Here is a 21,220-nt window from a genome sequence, read left to right on the forward strand (position 1 = left end):
TGGTCAAGCTTGAAGATAAAGTTACAGGCGGACCTAGACAGGCTAGCAAGTTGGGCGGATCAGAGCCTGATGAAGTTCAACATCAAGAAATGTAAAGTGCTCCACCTCGGGGCGAACAGCCCCCAACGAAGCTACAGGTTTGGCGGCAACAAACTGACTAGCACCACGAATGAAAGGGACCTGGGGGTAATAATAAACCACAGTCTGAATATGAGCTAGCAATGCAATGAAGTAGCCAGTAGGGCATATAATACACTGTTATACATCAATTGATGCATCTCAAGCACAACCGAGGTGATTCTTCTGCTCTACTCAGCACCGTTGAGACCACAGCTGGCGTACTTCATCCAGCTCTGTGCACCACACTGTAACAAGGATGTGAACAAGCTTGAGAGAGTCCAAAGAGCCACCCATATAATCAGAGTCTTAAAATGCAAGCCATATGAGAAAAGGCTGAGGGATCTGGGACTCTTCAACCTAAGGAAAAGAAGGCTGAGAGGGGACCTAGCAGAAGCTAACCGCTACACTAGGGGAGTACATCAAGGGCTCAGTGAGCAACTGCTCACCAGGGCACCCGAGGGAAAAATTAGGAATAATGGCCACAAACTCCTGTAAGATCAATTCAGGTTCAACATTAGGAAAAACTTCTTTACAGTCAGGGTGTCCAGACTGTGAAATAAGCTCCCTCCAGAGGCAGTGCAATCACCTACCCAGGAAATCTTCAAAAGGAGACTAGACAGTCACCTTGCTGGGGTCACCTGACCCCCAGTTATCTTTCCTGCTTGGTGCAGGGTGCTGGACCTGGTGAGCTTCCAAGGTCTCTTCTAGCCTTACAATCTATGAATCTATGATATGGTGTATCATTTTGCCACTCCCAAACACAGGAAGAAGAAGCTATTATTGGAATGGTCATCCAAAGTTGTATCCCTCATTACAGGCAGACAGGTTGTAGCCATATTGGTCTATAGGTAAAAAGAATCAGCACTTGCAGTAGAGGTGGTATCTTTTATTAGATCAAAAAGAATTATTTTTGCAAATATCTACATTTGCAAGCTTTTGGGCACAAACACTCTTCTTCAGACATAGGAGAATGCAAAGGCTGTAAAATTTCTCCTAGGTGGAAATGAAAATTCATCTCTCACAGGAGAGCGAAGGTGTTGTAAGATATCTTGGTTGACTCACCTGTGAAATATGAATCTTCATTTGCACCTAGGAGGAATTTTACAGTCTTTGCATTCTGCTATGCCTGAAGAAGGGTGTGTGCACCCAAAAGCTTGCAAATAAAGAAATTTTAGTTGGTCTAATAAAATATATCACCTCTACCATGCTGCCTGTAATGAGAAATTCAACCCCTCAACAGAGAAGGCATCTCAGAGTAATGGGTCATTGGACAGAGGAATTCCAATTACCCTGACAGGAAAAAAGATTTCTAGAGGATTCTGAGATTGTGAGCAATTAAGACAATGCTGACAGAAGTAGTAGTTGCTGGCTGGAAGGTACATGGGGGCTGTCTAGCAGTCATCATCTTTGAATCACCCCAGGATAGGGCAGAGTCCAAGTCCCTGTTGACTAAGGCTAGCAGGATCAACAGAAAGGATGATCCTTGGAAATACTGGTCCTTGGGGAAAAAAAATGATCATCATAAGCCACAGATACATGAGCATCTAGAGCAGTACTTTCTAATTTTTTTCCACAGTATAGCCCCATTTTCCTCAGCATAACCCCATTTCCTTAGGATGGCCCCTCACTCCCAACCCAGATCCCTGTTTATTGCAACCCCATCCACTGATGTTGCGATCCCATTTGAGGTCACGACCCACAGTCTGGGAACCACTGATCTAGAGGATTATTCTGAGAAGAAATACAGAGGTACTGTATAGGTACTTATGGATAGCATGTTCCTCAAATAGCAATAAACAACAAAAAACAAGTAGTGAGTACAATACAATAAGCTTAAATGTAAACTTACCAGAAGTCTATATTTCTTTTCAAGGAGTCGAAGCACCACAGTTCTGCTATAATATGCATGCTAAAAATTACAAGATAAAATTACAAACAAAAAATTAAAAGATAGAAACACCAAGCTTACACTTTTCAATACAAATCACTGAGCTTCTTTTGAAAACAAAAATCATAGTTCAGTTCTCCAATTTTATTCCAAGAACTACAGCATATAATTAAATATACAATATATTTAATTCTTACTCATGTTAATCAGTGTTGCATTCCAGTATGTTTTTCTATTTGCACTGCATTAAGCTAGCAGTAACAATGAGAGATTTACAATGAAATTACACTTGCTTTAGAATGAAAATACGCACAACATGCAGTTCCACATGTAACAAGGTATCAAATCACTAACTACTCCTAGATGACAGGCCACATTTTCAGATGTACTGTGAATTGTGAAGGGAAAAAAAAAGAACAAAACAGATCTTTCCTGTTTTTCTACCGATCAGGTAATTCCAATATATATATATATATAGAAACCTCCATCACACGTTAAAAGAAGCTATTACATAGCCTTCCATTTGTTGTTTCGTCTCCAAACATGCCTGAGACTACTGTCATATACTTTTCCCCGTCTTTTTATACTTTTCTCCCATCAGCTTTAGACATCATTTGGTAGTATTACTAAATACCTACTTTATTTTATAAGAAGCACCTTACTCTTTGACTCAAAAAATCTTTAGCAGCTGTAGACGATACTGTCTATTGTCTATTATGTTTATTATCATAATAACAATCCATAAAACATACTCTGGACCAGGGACAGGCAAAACATAGCCCGCGGGCCAGATCTGGCCAGCCAGACCATTCTACCTATCCTGCGGGGCCCCTCAAAAATTTAGAAAATTAATACATCTGCCCCTGGCTGCCTGTCAAAGTTGACAGGAGCCAGGAGCAGTAGAAACCAGGGGAAGCTGCTGGCTGGATCAAGTGGCTTTAGAAGCAAGGCCCAGCTGCCCCGTCCCTGCACCCCCAGCCAGAAGCCCTGTGCCAAACAGAGGGTTCTAACTTGAGCCCCTGGGGCTGTTCCTGCCTCCCTGCACTGGTGGAAAATTCAGATAAGGTGTGGGGAGGCATGGGAGGACTGCGGGCAAATCACCCCAATTCTCAGGGTCGGGCCAAGCCAGCTGCTGTGGTCTCAGCACTTAAGCCAGGAGCCACATGGTGCCAGAGCAGCCAATGGGCAGTGGAGAGGAGCAGCAGCAGCCGCAGGCAAGGAAATGCTGAACATGGCAGCAGGCAGGGGGGCAGTGAGTGGTTGCGTAGAGCTCAGTGACAGCGGGGTAGAAGCATGGGGTCCATGCCAGTGCACCAGGCCAAGGCCAGCAGAGGCCCAGAGCGGGTGGCAGGAACACAGGGCTGAGTTGGCAGGGGCTCCGGAGCTGGGCTAGCTCCCCCTCTCCCTGCTGATGGAGCCTGGCCTGGCTCCAGAGCCCCTGCCAGACCCTGCTCCTGCCACCCCATTCTGGGCCCTGCCAGCACTGTCCCTGGCACACTGGTGTGGCCTCATGCTCCTGCTGCACTCACTGCCACTTCTCCCTGCCTGCCGCAACCATTTACCTGCTGCCACCACTCACCTCCACCCCTCTGCTGGTGGCTCTGACACCTCGTGGCTTCTGGCTGCAGAGCCAGGCTGCGGAATGCAGCAGTAGCCATCCTGGCCTCTGCAATTCTCGGCTGGCTCTGTGCAGTGCTGGCTGGGCTGGTTCAGCTCCTGCTGCATCACTATGCAGCTGAGACGTGGTACCGGAGCAACGAGCTGTGGGGGAGGGAACAGGGAAGTGGCAGAAAGGCAGGTACCCTAGGGCCAGAAGCAGCAGAAGCGCAGAGCCCAGGCTTAGAGGAGCATTGCGGGGTGCTCTGCCTGCCACAGGGGGAATGTGGGCAAGTCTTCCTCCTCCACACATGCCACATCCCTCGCTAGCCACCCTCCCCCCACACACTCACAGCCCCCTACTAACTCCATACCCACCCGTACCATAGCCGTACACACACCCACATGCTCCCCCACCCCATATATACACGCCCCCCAAAAGCCCCCCACACACCTACACCCTCCCTCAGACACCCACAAACTCATAGCCACCCACCCACACGCCCCTACAATATACATAACTAAGATGTCATATTAAGCTATTGTGCAATCACCTCTGGGTACACTACACAAACATGTAAATCAAGACAAAAAGATGTTTCTGAAATCAAATTAATGAATGTTGTAGTAAATATTTGATTTTTAGAATATAATTTGGTATTTTTCTGGTTCCAAGATAGCAAACCGTTGCTGAAAGGGGTACTTTTGGGGAGCAAGGGAAGGGACTTCTGGTGGCAAAGGTTAGGGGCTAGGGGTGGGACTTCCAGTTCCAAGATGGTGACTAGGAGGTGGGTCACCTGTCAAGGGGCAGGTATACCCTTGCAGTCCTCAATGACTTGCCAAAACTCAGTAAGCAGCCCTCTGCCCAAAATAATTGCCCTCTCCTGCTCTGGACTAATCATCCATCTTAATCTTTATGCATTAAACCCTTTAAAATACCAAAAAGCAGATCCTTCAAATCTCCCTTACCATCCATTTTTTAAACCAAACAGCTTTGATATCAAGCATAGCCAGAAAGTATACTGGATCCAAAAGCTCTAGAGAGACAAGGCAGTTTTGCTCATGTCTTATTGACAACAGCGATAAGGTACTCTCCACTATTTCCTCCATATACCTGAAGATATGGTTAGAAAGAAAAAACAAACAAGTATTAAACTGGATTAAAAATTATACTAGTATCTTTCAGAATTAATCTTATAAAACTGGACATCTTTTTTAATTAAAATGAATATATTTACTGTAAACAAACTGAACTGCATTTAATTTGTATTTTTTTTAAGTATTTCAACCCTTGTTGCTTCTTGTGAAAAAAATATTGTGCACATTTTACATATCATCTTCTCAAAGGATACCATAACACTACAACAGTGGGAGCTTTCTTCTTGCCAGCTCATGGGAAACCTGGGATAGGGCTCTCCCTGCACTGGAAATAAGGTACAATGGGATCTAACATGCGATCCCATAATCATGCCTCCTGCCACGCACATGTGGCATGGCAGGAGGCACAACTGTGTGGATAGTGCTTTAGATCATATCACACCTTACCTGTATGCTTAGAGAGGCCCATAGTGTGCTAGCATTCTGTGCTGAAAGGGAGCAGTGGTTGTATAGTTCATGTCAACCTGTAGACTGAAAGATAGTAGGGGCAAAGGCTAAAAGAAACAGAGGACTAAAAACAAGAAGCTGAAACAACTATGGGTAATTGAGGAAAAATGGGACTTTATGATTATAAAATCATAGGGTGGCAAAACCCAAAACTGAATATATGAAAAATGCATTTAGTTTTGGTACTACTTGCATAAATGAGGTCAGCAGAAAGGGTAAATGGCACAGTAACCCTTGACTGACACAGAGAAAAGAGTAAATCTGCACCAAATGAATTGAAAAAAAACAAAGTGTCTTTCTCAGTTAAATGTATACGGAATTGCACACCTTACATCTAGAAGGGACTATTATAATAATCTAGGATGAGCCCCTGTATAACACAGACTTCAGAATTCCACAAAATAGTTTCTGCATAGAGCACACAACTATTCAATGAATAAGTCTGCTGTAGTAATCTCCATGTGATCTATCAATTTGAGTCCAGATCAAAGAGAATATACAGGGATTATGCAGGGATTAGCAAAAGATATCTATACACCAGGACTGCAGTTATTAATTCAATTTATGGGCAGCATCTCTTTTAAATTTAACTTTTTCTACAAGGCTTTTTAATTACTTTTTCAATTATTTTAATTAACAGGGGAAGTAGTGGACCACTGTTCAAGTGTTAGAGTAGTTTTGTAATCCAGCTTTCAGAACATGACATACAGATTTGAGTAAGACAAAAGATGCGAATGTGGAAATTACTGAGCGACAGCTTACCTGTGGTTTAACCCATCTGCTCTATCCTGGGGTAAGTAGAAGCTAAATCACAACAGTGCAGCAATTATTTAATTCAGGGATAACTGCCTGTAACAGGGGACCCTAACCCTGTTACCAAAAGACAGGTCGGCACCTTTAAGATCAGGACTTTCTGGGCACAGCACGCTGGTAAGGTAGTAGTTAAAAATTGAACCAGGCCAGCTGGTCAGGTGACTGGAAGCGGGCAGGCCAGGACTATAAAAACCCTGGGGTGGGCAGCAATTGGGGGCCTGGCAGCCATTGGGGGCCTGGCAGCCAAGCAAGAAGGAGTGTGTGAGAGAGCTCCACAGAGAGGCTGGGTAAGTGGTCCAGAGGCTGAAGGAACTACTGGGGAACCTGGAGAAGTAGCTGCAACCCCAGAGGAAGGACACTAGCTGATGGTGGGGAGCAGAAGCATGACCCCTGAGTAAATGTAAGCTGGCGTGCTGCCTTCTTTGATCATATTTTCTGGTGGTAGTCATAGACTGTGGACAGACTGTTTATGGGTATTTTTTGAACAACAATGGCAGTCTCAGCAAGGCTAGTGGAGAAGGAGAAGGCCTCATTTGGACCCCACTACACCGTGGGGACCTGGTGCCCACGTGAGCACAGGATCTGGGGTGTACTGACACCAGTGCCAGAGAAGGCACAGTATTTGGGGTACATAGGCCCCGACACCAGTGTGGGTGCAGGATTTTTGGGGGTACAGACCCCAGCGCCAGAGAGTACAATCCTAAAAGGTCAGGGTGGTCTGGTGCCCCTGAGGTACAGCTTTGTTTTTGGTTTTTTTGTGGACTGGGATAGCATAGGTTGGGGCTGTTCCCTGGCCTTGAACTTGCAACCCCTTGACTGTGGGACAAGTAGCCAGGCCTCTGAGCCAGGGAGGCTGGCTCCAGACTGGAGCAGAAAGGAGGGCCACAAGCCTCAAGACAAGGAAAAGGGCTAGAGCCTCAGAGTCAAACCCTGTTAGGTGCATTTAGACAGGGAGGCCTAGCTAGAGAAAGGCAAGGGTCAAGGCCCATGGAGGTGGAAGACCCCAACATACAAAATATAATAGTCTCCTGCTTACAAAAACATCAGTATAACAATTTTCCATCAAGACATGGCAGAAAAGTAGAGAGCGGGACACAAGAAACCTTAAAGGGGACTCCAAGGGCACCCCATGTAGGGCACAGATAACAGGGAAGATGGTGCTGGGGAAGGCAACCTGTTATACTGCCCCAGTTTATCTTCAAATTACTTCAAGGCAGAGCAAATGAACTAACATACATCAAGCTCCCTTTCACTTTTAACACAGTATAATTTGTCTGCCCATTCCCTCAGCCACTCCCTGACAAACACAATTGTATACACTTTACTAGTATTTTGATAAGTGCTATGCCTTTAATGATAACATTAAAAAATCATCTTAGAAAAAACTGGTCCATTATACAAGGTAACATACTTTTCTGGATGGCGTATCCAAAAAGATGGAGCCTCTCTCTGGTATTCATTTAAAAGACGCACCTGTGAACATAAGAGTTACAATAAAAAAAGGTAAATAATACATATTTCAATAGCAACTATAAAGGCTATAAAAACTAAAATAAAACAGAAAGCTAATGTGTACCTTTTTAAGTAAACAAATTGTGTCTGGATTAGTTACATCTATACCAGCTGAAATAGTATGAATATGATTTTCTCTAGAAAGGAAGTACAACTCTAAGTGTTTTGCTGAAAGAAAAAAAAGAAAATTTCCACAATATTACTATTAGCCAGTTAAGAATCCTGTTTTGTTTTGTTTTTAAGATAAATTTAAATTTTAATTATTACCTGACTGCTAACAAGTTAATGAAACAAACAAAAAAAAAACCCTCTTAATATGTACTTACCTAAACTTGTGTAGACTTCCCTTGTCATACTAAGTGGACAAGATGAAAAGCCCTTCACATAGAATCTCAAAATTTTGTCCTAGGATAAACCAATAAAAGAAATAATTTTAGTGTTTTACACTGAAATGTTTTCTTATATAGTACAAAATATGATGTAACAGTTAAACTTTAATACGTGTTTAATTAATAATCCCTATACCAAAGAAGGGGAATCTACACCAATGTACCAACTACCACATTAGTCTCATTGGTCATCCAAGTAAGGTGCTTCTTAGAATAATACTAACCAGGTTCAAGCTGCAAATTGAGATTGTGTTAGCAGAGAATAAACTGGATTTAGATCTGGAAGAAGAACCAGAGAACAGATATTCAAATTCAGAATCAGGTGAGAAAAGTACCATGACCACCAAAAAGAACTCCATCATAATTTCATAGACTTTAAAATAAAGTTTTTGACAGGATGTAGTGAAAAGCACTTTAGCTGACCATGAAGAAGCATAACATCAGTCCCACACTGATAAGTCTTATAGAAGAACTCTACAACAACACAAATAGTAGAGTCCTGCTTTACAACAACGCTGTGCAGTGGTTTACAACATCAGTAGGAGTACACCAAGGACATCATATCACATCATGTTTACTTAATTTATATCTCGAACAAATCATGTCAGATGCTTAGAGAACTTCACTGGAAGTATCAGTTTGGATGACGAGAAATTAACAACCTTTGTTTTGCTGATGGCATTAATCAAGTAGCTGGAACTACAGAAGAGCGTAAGAAAATAACAGAAAGGCTGCATAAAATTACAGAGAGACATGGAATGGAAATTGGTGTGGAGAAGAGCAAAATAAGGATAACATCAGCCAGTAGCAATGAAGATGCATCAGTAAAAATTGGTAATGAGAAGCTAGAAAAAATAACATACTTTAAATGCCTTCAAGCAAGCATCACAGAAGATGCTACATAAGAAAAAGAAGTAAAAATAAGACTAGCCATCCCCATTGGACAACTAGCAAAACTGAAGAAAATCTGGACAAGCAGCAACATAACAATGAAAACAAGTTTCCACCTACTCTGAAGCTATTCTGGAAGATCCCCAGAAACCCCAGATCCTCCTCCCCCTCCCCCCTCAACATGAAGTCATTTAATTAACAGGGGTTCACCAATACAGATTTTTTGGGCCAATACCGATGGCCGATTTTTAACGAGCCATATCGGCCATTACTGATTCAATTACTGATATGCAGCCTGGGAGCTTGGAGAGCAGTGTCCAGCTGGTAAGTCTGTTGTGGAGCAAGAGGGGAGGGAAGGGGTGTTGGGGGAGGCACTGCACAGCCAGGGGCAGGGGATGGAGATGTAAACAGGTTGTACTGTTCCCAGTCATAATCTCAATCTCCCAGATAGCTTTCAATAGTCACTGGGAGATAGATGCTAATTCCAGTAGACTTCCAGCCAATCCGGAAGGGTTAGCAACCCTACCTACTACAGAGGTGTGCAAAATACAGCCCATGGGCAGAATCTGGCCTACCAAATACTTTCATCCAGCCCATGATGCCCCTCAATGAATTGCTCCTCACCCAGTCCTTCTGCCCACGAGGGTGGGAGCAAGGCACATACCCTATTGTGCCTCACTCCCACCCTGTAGGCAGAAGGACACTGCAGGGCGAGCCTTCATCTTCTAGGCAAGGCTGCTAGGTCCTAGGAGACCTGCTCTGCTGCCATGGTCTCCTACTGGCTCTGAGCAGCAGGTAGGAAAGCAGTAGGGGCAGGTCTGAAGCTGGACTGGAGCACAGAGCATGGCCCTGGGGCTGGCAGCAGCGTAGAGCTCAGGGTTGTGTGTGTGGGGGGGGGGACCCACCCCTGGCAGGCAGTGGCAGCAGCAGAAAGTGGGGTGCCCACACTCCACCATACAGATGCACACACACATCCACACCCCACCATACACCCCCCCAACAATATACATGACTAAGCATATAAATGAGCTATTATGCAATCACTTCTATCATAATAAAATTAAGATACGTTATGGTAGGTATTCAAGTGACGAAGTTGGCAAATATGAACCCTCACTCAATTATAAGAAGAAAGATGCAATGATTTGGACATTTAACAAGAAGGCCTGGCACCCTTACCAATAGCATCCTGCAGGTTGCTGTGGAAGGATGAAGAAGAGGAAGACCTAGGACAATCTGGACCACCAACATCAAAGACTAGACGGGATTAAAACTGACTGATTCTACATGGATTGCAAAAGACCGGGAAGAACGGAGGAGAGTTACTGCTACAACAAAGGTGGCCCAAAAGTCAGTGCAGCCTCAGGACTGACTTGACTAAAAATTATTCCATGTTATATTTAGCATTGCATTTTATTTATATTACCTAATAAATGTGCCCTGTATTTTACAAGAATACAAAATAGATTTGTGGCCCTAAAAACTTAGAACCTAAAACCAGGCAGAGACACTATACTTTTACTGGTATAAGTGATCAGAAACTGGGCTATAGCTGTAACAGAACAGATGTTTAGCACACATAGACTGCTTTAAAAATGGTGGAACTTGGTCTAAGATTTATCCTGCTCCCCAACCCCCCAAAAAGGCAAATGTGCATTCTGTTCGTTACCAATCTAAACTATGACGCTTACAGAAAACCACGCAACTTAGACTGATTTTGCCTCAGAGTTTCTGAATGTCTGTACCTAGCCTAAAAGGAATAGTGTCCCTGTTTTGCAATTCACTTCACCAAACCACAGCCCCACTGATCTATGCAAATGCAGGATCTACATTAACACATTTTTAATACTGGCTTCTGATTATTTGATATAAGTAAAATGCAAACTCCTCCCCAAATACCACCACCAAATAGGCACAAGAGGATAAATAAATTATATCATTGGAAGCAGCTATAACTCCTTTGGTTTTTGCAAATTAGAGGGACACTGTATGAAAAAAAACTGCATTTATACAGTTGTTTTCCCCTCAGGAAAGTGCCCCATAGATAAAGCCAAAACAAACAAAAACAGACTGGGTTTTTTTAATCCACTGCATATGCATCACAATTATGCATCAAAACTCACACTTCAAAGAGTTTTGTAACTCATCCAAAGTTTAAGGGAAATTACTATAGCAGTTCGCATCAAGTAAATACTAGAAGTAAAATATATAGAAAGATTTAACAGTTGCAAAAGTCCATATGCATGCATGCATGCAGAGAGCAATAATTATTTCCTTTGGAACTCTGGGAGATAGTTTAAAAAAAAAAAGAACATGGGGGGGGTTGCTTTAAAAATAACTATTTTGTTTAATTTCAATGACTAACAATTTGGAGAGGGGAAGTCTTTGTTAAAGATGCATTCATGCCCCCCCTTTAGTGTGTACTTTCTTACATTTGGAGAATTTTCTAGGAAAACGGGCGGGGGGGGAAGAAATAAGTTTAAAGTAAGAACAAGCAGGAAAAAAAGTTTAAAAAGTAAAAATAAATTTGTATTCCTTATACAAAAAAGGAAGAAAATGAAAAAAGTTAACTGGGATTAAAACAGCCTTCTCAATTATGTTCCACACCACTGTGGGCATGTCTACACAAGACAATGAGCAGTAGACTAACTGTACTGCACATTAGCACGTCATGACAAATGCTGTGCTAATGCACAGCAGAATTAAATCTATTGCGCATTAAACATTATGAAAATACCATGTGCCAGCACCACTGCACAGTAGTGCCAACCAGGGTGGATAAAAATCAGCTATTTTCTTAATTTAAAAAAAAGGATTATTTTTACTTAAATCAGATTTTTTAAATTTAATCATACTTTTGATTTTTCTGTTAAGATGCTTTTAAAAATAAAGCTATATAAAAGATAATTTTAATTTAAGATAAATTAAAGCTCAAACATATCACAGAATTGGGATTATTCTAATTTTATGCTATTTGAGACCATATATTCATGTAACCTTTTTAGAAAAGTGTTATAAATAGGTCACAACAGGCCATGGACTATATTAGGGGCCCAATCTTATGGGGTCCCCAGAGGCTCCTCTATAGATTAAAAATTAAAGAAAACCATACTACCCAATGGAACTTGGTTCTCACTCAGTCTAGAAGATCCCATTAAGCATCTCTGTGATGCTTAGTTTCAGTTCTCAAACTGTGGATTTGTGTCTCAAGATAACATCCTTGTTAACAGCAGTATATGGAGATAAGAGATAACAGACCTGATTACCTACCCATCAGCCCTACGGTCTACACAGAATCAAGACCTTGTCTTTCTCTAAAAAGTGCAAAGTTTCAAGGTAAATGAACAGAGGCTTGTTGGGGGTGGAGTAGATCTGGGCAAAGAAGAGGAGTCTGAAGATGAATACAAGGAGGGAGAGGCAGTAGGAACATTTGCATTTTGAGCAAAATAGCTTCTCCATTGATTTGAAATCTAGTGAGGGGATGGGATGGTAGAAGGGAAAATCATGGCAGGAGGCTCGCCAGGCCATAAGAGAGACCCTGTTTGGAAATATTTTAATTAAGTTCCTCTACCTGTGGGTAAGACAGGCATGTGTGCAAAATGCAAACAGTGCAACAAAGAAATGCAAGGACTGGCTCTCTGAATGACACAACATCATGAGAAGTGCTCCTTCTCAGGAGGATGCTGCTTTGAAGATGATGAATGGAACATCTGAACATGCAGCCAGTGAACTGGGGCAGCAAACAGAGCAAACAGTTTGCAGGCAGTTCGCTGGTCAGTTCGCTCCCCACCCCCCGCCCCGCATCCTTTGACGGGACAGCGTTTCAGCTTGGTGTGAGGAAGCAGGGGAAGAGGAACCCTTTGGGCACAAGAAGCAGTAAACAGGCAAGCTTTCAGGCGAGTTCTCTAGAGAAGGTGTGCTTGGAAGAAGGGCAGTAAGAGAGAAGGGGCAGACTGAGAGATACAGGGAAATGGCTGGAAGACATTGCAATGCCAGAGCCACTGCCTCTGCTTACACTTGTGAGGTCTGTCCAGGCCGGACCACTCACCATTGAGGCTTCCACCCAGGTCCAGGTTTGGCACTGTGGGGACTGCGGCTTGCAGGTTCCTTCCAGTGACAGCCAGGTCAGGGGGTGCCGGAGGTGTGAGTGGTGTCTCCTGATACTGTCTCACAGGGAACAGGCAAGAGAACTACAGGAGGAGGTGGTGAGGCTCTGAAGCATCCTCTGCCATGACGAATTCATCAATTCGATGTTGGAAGAGACCTCCAGGACTGGGGAGGAAGAATTGCCAGAAGCAGCACTAGAGAAGGGATAGGACATGGACTCCCAGGAAGGTGGAAGCTGGAAACTTAAGACCTTTGGCAGCCAGGAGAAATTTTCATCTCTACCTGCAGCATTTCATCTGGAAAATAGATACGGCGCTTTAGCAAGAGACTGAGGAACACATTCCATTGGTGGATGCAGGGCAGGCCAGCCCTCCCCAAGGTGGGAAGGATCCACACGACCGTCATCAAAAAGAAGCAATGGGTGGTGGTGGTTGGAGACTCCTTTCTGTTCAGGACAGAAGGATCCACCTGCTGACCTGACCTGTTGTCTCAAAAAATCTGCTGCTTGCCCAGAGCTTGGATCCAAGATGTCATGGAGGGATTACCAAGACTCATCCAGCCCTCTGACTACTATCCCATGCTGCTCATCCATGTGGGCACCAATGATACTGATAGGGGAGACCCTGAGCAGATCAAAAGTGACTACAGGGCTCTGGGTGCAAGGAAGAGGATGCAAACTTGGGCAGTGTTCTCTTCTATCCTTCTGGTCAAAGGAAAGGGCCTGGGCAGGAGCAGGTGCACCCTGCAGACCAATGCCTGGATGTTCAGGTAGTGTCGCCAGCACAGCTTTGGCTTCTTTGACCACAGGATGATGTTCCAAGAAGGATTGCTGGACAGAGATGTGATCCACCTGATGAAGAGATGGAAGAGCATCTTCACAGACAGGCTTGCTAACATAGTGAGGAAGGCTTTAAAACTAGGTTTGCCAGGGGGATGGAGACCAAAGCCCTGAGCTAAGTGGGAAAGTGGGGGACCTGGAGGAAGAGCAAGCAGGAGGGGACAACAAGGGAAGTGCTCTCATTCTTCCAGAGAAATCAGGGCACTCAGCTAGTTACTACAAGGTGCCTGTACACAAACGCATGGAACCTGAGAAACAAGCAGGAAGAATTGGAAGTCCTTATACAGTCACAGAACTATGACAGGACTGGAATAAGAGAGACTTGGTAGGATAGCTCGCATGACTGGAGCACTGTTGTTGATGGGTACAAATTGTTCAGGAAGAATAAGGGAGAAGAGGCGGAGGAGTTGCACTTTATGTAAAAGAGCCATATGATTGCTCAGAGCTCCAGTATGAAACTAAAAATAGGCCTATCAGAAATAAAGGAGCTGATCCTCAAGGAATCCATTTATAAGCACTTGGAGAAGAAGGTGATTAGGAACAATCAGGATTCACCATGGGCAAGTCATGCCTGACCAACCTGATTGCTTTCTATAATGAGATGACTGGCTCTGTGGATGCGATGTACCTTGATTTTAGTAAGGCTTTTGATATGGTCTCCCACAACATTCTTACAGGCAAGCTAAGAAAGTACAGAATGGATCAGTGGACTGTAAGGTGGACAGAAGACTAGCTGGAGTGTTGGGCTCAGAAGGTAGTAATCAGTGGCTCAATGTCTAGATGGCAGCCAGTATCAAGTAGAGTGCCTCAGGGGTCAGTCCTGGGTCTGGTTTTGTTCAATATCTTCATCAACAACCTGGAAGATGGCAGAGTGCACCCTCAGCAACTCTGAGGATGAAACGAAGCTGAAGGGAGTGGTAGATACGCTGGACAGTAGGGCTACAATTCAGAGTGACCTAGACAAATTGGAGGATTAACCTCATGAGATTCATTTTGGTCCAAACAAGGACAAGTGCAAAGTGCTGTAATTAAGACAGAAGAATCCTATACACTGGTACTGGCTGGGAGCTGACTGACTGGGCAGCAGCTCTGCAGAAAAGGACCTGGGGTTACAGTGGACAATAAGCTGAATATGAGCTAACGGTGCACCCTTGCTGCAAAGAAGGCTAATGGCATATTGGGCTGCATTGGTATGAGTGTTGCCAGCAGATCAAGGGAAGTGATTCTTCCCCTCTATACAGCACTGGTGAGGCCACATCTGGAGTACTATGTTCATTTTTGGGAACCCTACTACAGAAAGGATGTGGATGAATTGGAGAGAGTCCAGCGGAGGGCAACAAAAATGGTGAAAGGGTTGGAGGACATGACTTATGAGAAAAGGCTGAACTGGAAGGGGAACTGGACTTCTTTGGTCTGCCAAAGAGAAGACTGAGAGGGGAGTTAATAGCAACTTTAAACTACCTGAAGAGGGGTTCCAAAGAGGATGGAGCTAAACTGTTCTCAGTGGTGACAGATGACAGAACAAGGAGCAATGGTCTCAAGTTACAGCAAGGGAAGCTTAGGCTAGATATCAGATTTTCTCACTAGGAGGGTAATAAAGCATTGGAACAGGTTACCCAGAGAGGTGGTGGAATTTCCATCCTTGGAGGTTTTTAAGATCCAGCTAGACAAAGCTTTGATGACCTCCTGAGTTTCCTTCCAACCTCAATGTTCTATGATTCTATGCAGGCTCTCCAGGTTAGTAAACTTTCTTGTGTCACACTTCTTTCTTAAGCACTGCCTGTCTTCCCTGGTTATATATTTTGGGTCAAGTTCTGGACTACCTGAATTCTCATAAAAATGTTTGAGCAAAAATATAGTTGTTACTTTATGATACTATCACATTTGTAATGCCGGTGTGATATAAAATAATGGCTGACATAGGCAGATCTTCCTTAAACAGTTTTATTTCTAAAGTAGCACTGAGTGCAATGAGTAATACTAAATGAGCAGTACTGTAATGACTGCGTTGACTTCTTTTGTTTAGGAGAATCCTTCTTCAACACCATGACTGTCTACAGAGCTATCTGCTAATTATACCAGTGTTCCAGTCAAATTTGTCACATAGTATATCATCTGTAGCAAAAAGAACAAAAAAAAAAATCCATCATTCAGAAACAACCATAGATAAATCTGTAATAAGAACCAAAAGATTACAGCAAGAACTAATTGATGAAAACAGTGCTTGGTTTATGCAACATACTCTCCTTTCTATATGGTTGAGAACACATACTTCATTGACATGGTTCAGTCATTACAACCAAGATTCAATCCACCCAACAGATATACCAGGCACATCGCTGGATGAAGTGTATGAGAAAGAAATTCAACAGTGTGCAAAAAGTCTAAAGGGGAACATTGTTAACCTGAGTCTTGATGGGTGGAGTACAATGTTCGCAATGATCCAGTTATATGTGCTTGTATGACAACGGAAGAAGTTCTGTTCTACCTTACAGAAAAAATCAATACATCAGAAAATGCACACATGGCAGAATACTTACAAGAAGTAGCAGTAAAAGCTATTACAAACTAAAAAAAAAAATATTCAAATGTCTAGTCCACAGCTTTGCCACAGACAATGCTGCAAATGCTATCAAAGATGAGAGCAAAGCTAAAAGAAAGTGAAGGAAGCCCCAAGCTAATAACATATGGCTGCAGCACTCATTTGATACATCTCTTAACCAAAGACCTCATGGCTCCAGAAATAAAGGCTGATGAAATTGAAAAATACTTCCCTAACACTTTGCTGCAGCTGCTCTGAAGAAAGCAGAAGGAACAAAACTAACTCCCACAAGACGTGCAATGGAACTCAGTAGTGGACTGTTTCAGTGATATATTGAGAACTGGCCTAATCTGATAACAACTTGTGAACAAAACTGTGGCAAAACAGATGGAACTGTCATAGCCAAAGTTCTCAACATTGTTCTACATTTCTCTAGCCCAAATGCTTCTGAAGCGTATTTCTGTAGTCTTGAACAGAGTGCAGGGAAATCACTTTTTTATTGCTGACTGTTGAAATTTAGAAGGAACTGAGCGAGATCTTGAAAGGAGAAATAAGCAATGACAGAGTTAAATTAAAGGCATTAAAAAAAAACAGTTCAACCGCTATCTCCAGCTCATTTTCTTGCCAATACTTCCAATACTTGGTACCAGGGTCAATCCTTAACTGCTGAAGAAGAGGAGTTGACTATGACATGGGCATCCAGCAAGCATCTCTCTATAATAATAACTATAATAAATGTTAGGGCTAAGGGTGAACCATTCAGAGAAATATATGTTTGCTGATGAAGTTTTAAAGGAAGTCACACCAGTGAACTGGTAGAAGTCACTTAAGCATCTGGATCCATCAGAGACTACTGAAGTGATAATCCAGCTTTTAACAGCAGTAGCTTCTTCTGCAGGTATAGAAAGAAGATTTTTTTTTTCCTTTGGACTAATTCATTCTAAATTGAGAAATCACTTGGGAGCTGAAAAAAGCAAGGAAGCTTGTCTTCCTTTTCCAGTCTATGAATAAACAGGAAGAGGAAGGTAAAGACTGAGTTTTCTGCATAACCCAGTATTTTAAATTTCTCATGTTGACCTGGCTGAAATAATCTTTAAACAATAAAGATAAAATAAAACCACATTTCTCATTTATAACTAAAATAGTTAAAAATTTTAAAAAATATATATGCTTGTTTTGTTAAAATAATTATACATGTTTCTTAAAGAAAAAGTATCCAAAATACATAAGCTTGATGTTTTAGTTAAATAAAACCATTTAAATGTCTGTTGTTTTTGGTGATGGTTATTGTCATACTCCTAATACAGCATGGCAAAAATATCCATGATTAATCTAGTGAATTGGAGATAGTTCACCTCCCAATGACTTCACAAGTATCTGCTTCAATTAGCTTTGGTAAATAAAATAACCAAATCATAATTCAGTTTCCTGCTGTAGCTACAAAATTAACCTGAAAAAATATGAAAATAAATCACTGCTTTAAAATATATAGTGTGTATCCTCTAAAAATGAAACATACATCTATCTCCGAGTTGTCAATAATGTGTGTTAAGGTTATATCACACAACAAAAACACACTTTTTGTAGTAAACAGTAATTATATTGAGGCTTCCTGACCAGTAATTTAAATAGATTCAAGTCAAATCCACCCTAGCACCAGCTACTGCACATTTAGGCAGTACCTCATATTAGAGGTACTAAACTTAATGCACAGTAACAATGGTACATTAATGCACATGCAGTCACACCCTGCAATACCCAAAGTCAGCTGAGAGCAACCACATGCAAATACCATGTGTCCACTAAGTTTGTTTGGGAAAATACATAGAAGGTCACTGTTGGTAGTCACACCTCAGCTCTAGAACTCTTTCTCCCCTAAGGCTTGTCAGAGTCCAAGCCTGTACAACTTCAGGAAACATATAACTTTTTTTATTTGGGCAGGTGGAGTTAAGTTTTAGAATACTACTTGTTCCAAATTTGTTGTTTATTACATACTATTATATTTTATCTGTTTTTATCATTTATTTTGTTTTTTTAATAGTAAACTGCCTGAGCCTGTTCTGGGTAGGCAGCATATAAATCTATTATATAAATAAAATTGTGTGCCTGTTATATTCAAATTAAACACTACAGGAAAAAACCATACATCATTTTACTTCAAAATAAATCTACCTGACAAAACAGTTAATACAGTTCTGGAGACCAGTGGACTATCAGATTATATGTATATCTGTTTATTCTTGTGAATTATTTAGAGTGGCTAAGTATCTGGTTGCTAAATATACAACACTTGCTTACACTGAACGTGGAATCAGGATCCGATAGAGACATTGTTAGATGTTTCCGTAAATTAGGCCAACTCTCAGAATTTAGTATATCAGATGGAGGGGCAGAGCACAATGTCTGCAATGCTTCCTGACGCACCTGAAACAGTAAAGAAACAAACATCAAAATCCCTTCAACTACACCTTTAAAATAAAATACACACACACACCTGGGCTAGGAGAAAGATAAAACAGGAATTCCACAAATCAACTCTGCTTTTACATTAAGGTGATTTGAATCATTACCAATGAAGATAACACAAAAGTAGACATGCTGAAAAATGTCAAACCAATTAAAATTGAAATACCTGCTCTGAATTATATTGAATTCCAGTTTCTATTTTGATCTCCCAACTAAATATTTAGTTACCAAATACAGGATATTTATACTAGATAAAAATGAAACTGCTTTACTCTATTATTCAAATGATACCATCTGGGCTATGAGTAGAGCCAAAGCCCCCCCTCCTTTTCCACCCTCCCCCCCAAAAAAACCCACCAAAATAATGAAAACCAACATGCAGTGAATAGTACAAAACAGTTTGCTGTCAGACACCTTTTAAAGTTTTATTGCTACACTTCCATGTGCTTTATAGCCATAATATCCTCCGAAACCTATTTCAAATAATAACGTTATTGTAGGTAGTGTCTTTTTGTAGACATCTACTCTGGACACTTGCTTCATCTTACAAACTAAAGAAAGTTTACAGCAAAATGTATGTTGCTATTAATATTGCTAAAATATTGAAAGGAGATTATTTAGCAGCAAACAGACAACATGGAAATACTGAGAATGAAAACTTGCTCCAGCCCCATTTTACCATTCATTACAATGAAGACAGTATATATTGATAAACATTATGGGCTAAATCTTATACTCTCAAATATGGTATGCCATACATTTTCATTTATATTAATTACATCTTACTTCTTTATTTCTCACCTCAATAGGCTGAGCAGGGTCAAGCCTTTCTACAAGTAGCTGTAACTGCTCTTGATTCATGAAAGTATAGCTCTGTAAAACAGATTGTACAATGTTCATCAGTAAATCCTATTCATATGCACAAATAAAAGTTAAAACTAGCAATCTTTTGAATATCAAATTTACTTTCAAATAATTAGAACATTAACATTTATTCTAATCCAATATTTAAAATTGAAAATTTAAATAACAAAGACTCAAACAACTTTTCCTCTGGCAAGAAGATTGGATCATCTTTATTCTGCTCACGTATTATGCATCTTTATTCTGCTTATGTAAATAGTTCATTATATCAGTACACAATACTAGATAGTGTCATGTTTAGCAATTAAAACAACACTACTATTTTTCTGGAAAAAACTTGTACAGGGCTTCAAATGTTTTTATTTAAATATTTTATTTTTCTCTAATGTTACTTAAACATGCACTGTTCCTTGTATATATTCCATTCATGTACATAAAAGAATGGCATATGTACAGCAGTATTTTTCATGATTAAGGAAACAGACCAGCTGAATTATCCATATAGTGCAACATAATACGTCTACAAAATCAAAGCTCTCTTTTTCTCGAAGTGTTAAGGACCTCCTTTCCTGCTGTTCATCTGAGAAGAAACTCCAAACTTAAAAAGAACTGCTTTAAGATTGAGAATCTGGGAGACTATCCAGCCTAAAGGATCTTTTGAAACAATTAAAAATGGAATACTTACAAGCAATTAAAAATATAATGAAATACCAACTGAGCAGTTCTTGTTTCACTGCCCACTAAAATAAGAATCAGACTTTTTTAAAGGTGTAAGTTTAATATTAATGTCCCAAAGATAGCACAGAACTCATCATACCTGATTAAATGAAGAGTCACTATCAGAGCAGTTGTCTGTATAATAACCAGTAGGTTGCTCTTTCTTGGTTTTGCTATGCATCTCCTTATTTCGCATCTGATCTTCTTCAAATTTGTTAATCAGAGATTCCACCACTACCATCATAACATTCTTCAAAGAATGTATCATTTCTCTGTACCTTCAAAGTCAAGGCAATGTTAAGATAAACAGTATAAAAATCACTAACTGAATTATAAATAATTGAATAAGCCAAGCTATTACCTATACATTTCACTGAATTTACTGAGCAAACAGAAAAGCCTGTGCAATAAATACAAAATACTATATCACAAGTAGAATGAGTATGCAAACTTAAAAAAATACAGAGAAGAGCACACACCAACTGCTGTAACTTCCTCAGCCTGACGAAGGGTTTTTGAACCCAAAAGCTTGCTTAATTCCCCCCCTCAAGAAAAATAAGCATACCAGAGAATAAAACAAGAAACAAAATAATTCAGGTGGTGGCAGCAGCTAAGAGTGCAAATTATTCTGTCTCTTGTTTTATTCTCTTATATGCTCCCTTATTTTATAAGTTATTTTGTTCTCTTTATCCAAGCTACCCTGAGTCTCTGATTAGGAGGGCAATATACAAATCTGACAAGTAAAATAAATAATAATATATACATAAATTCAGAAACTGAAATGTGATTCGAAATCCATAGTCCAAGATCCTGACAGAAAATGTTAAAGTTACAAAATGAAGTGTTTCTGAGATTATAATTTTTATTACAAA

General features: G+C 41.0%; 1 protein-coding gene across 3 annotated transcripts in view; it reads right to left on the reverse strand.

The window, feature by feature from the left end:
* The window catches only part of TBC1D32 (TBC1 domain family member 32), a 167,205-nt gene that overhangs the window by 124,009 nt on the left and 21,976 nt on the right, over window positions 1–21,220 (reverse strand). For all 3 annotated transcript variants that reach the window (XM_014611068.3, XM_059733326.1, XM_019479552.2), the window contains 8 exons: window positions 20,449–20,626; window positions 19,569–19,640; window positions 18,600–18,725; window positions 7,861–7,939; window positions 7,599–7,702; window positions 7,434–7,495; window positions 4,574–4,718; window positions 1,970–2,029 (listed from right to left, as the gene is read on the reverse strand). In XM_014611068.3, the coding sequence (XP_014466554.1) occupies window positions 1,970–2,029; window positions 4,574–4,718; window positions 7,434–7,495; window positions 7,599–7,702; window positions 7,861–7,939; window positions 18,600–18,725; window positions 19,569–19,640; window positions 20,449–20,626 (826 nt within the window). The remainder of the gene's footprint in view (window positions 1–1,969; window positions 2,030–4,573; window positions 4,719–7,433; window positions 7,496–7,598; window positions 7,703–7,860; window positions 7,940–18,599; window positions 18,726–19,568; window positions 19,641–20,448; window positions 20,627–21,220) is intronic.

Source organism: Alligator mississippiensis, chromosome 1 (assembly GCF_030867095.1).
Source record: "Alligator mississippiensis isolate rAllMis1 chromosome 1, rAllMis1, whole genome shotgun sequence".
NCBI lineage: Eukaryota > Metazoa > Chordata > Crocodylia > Alligatoridae > Alligator > Alligator mississippiensis.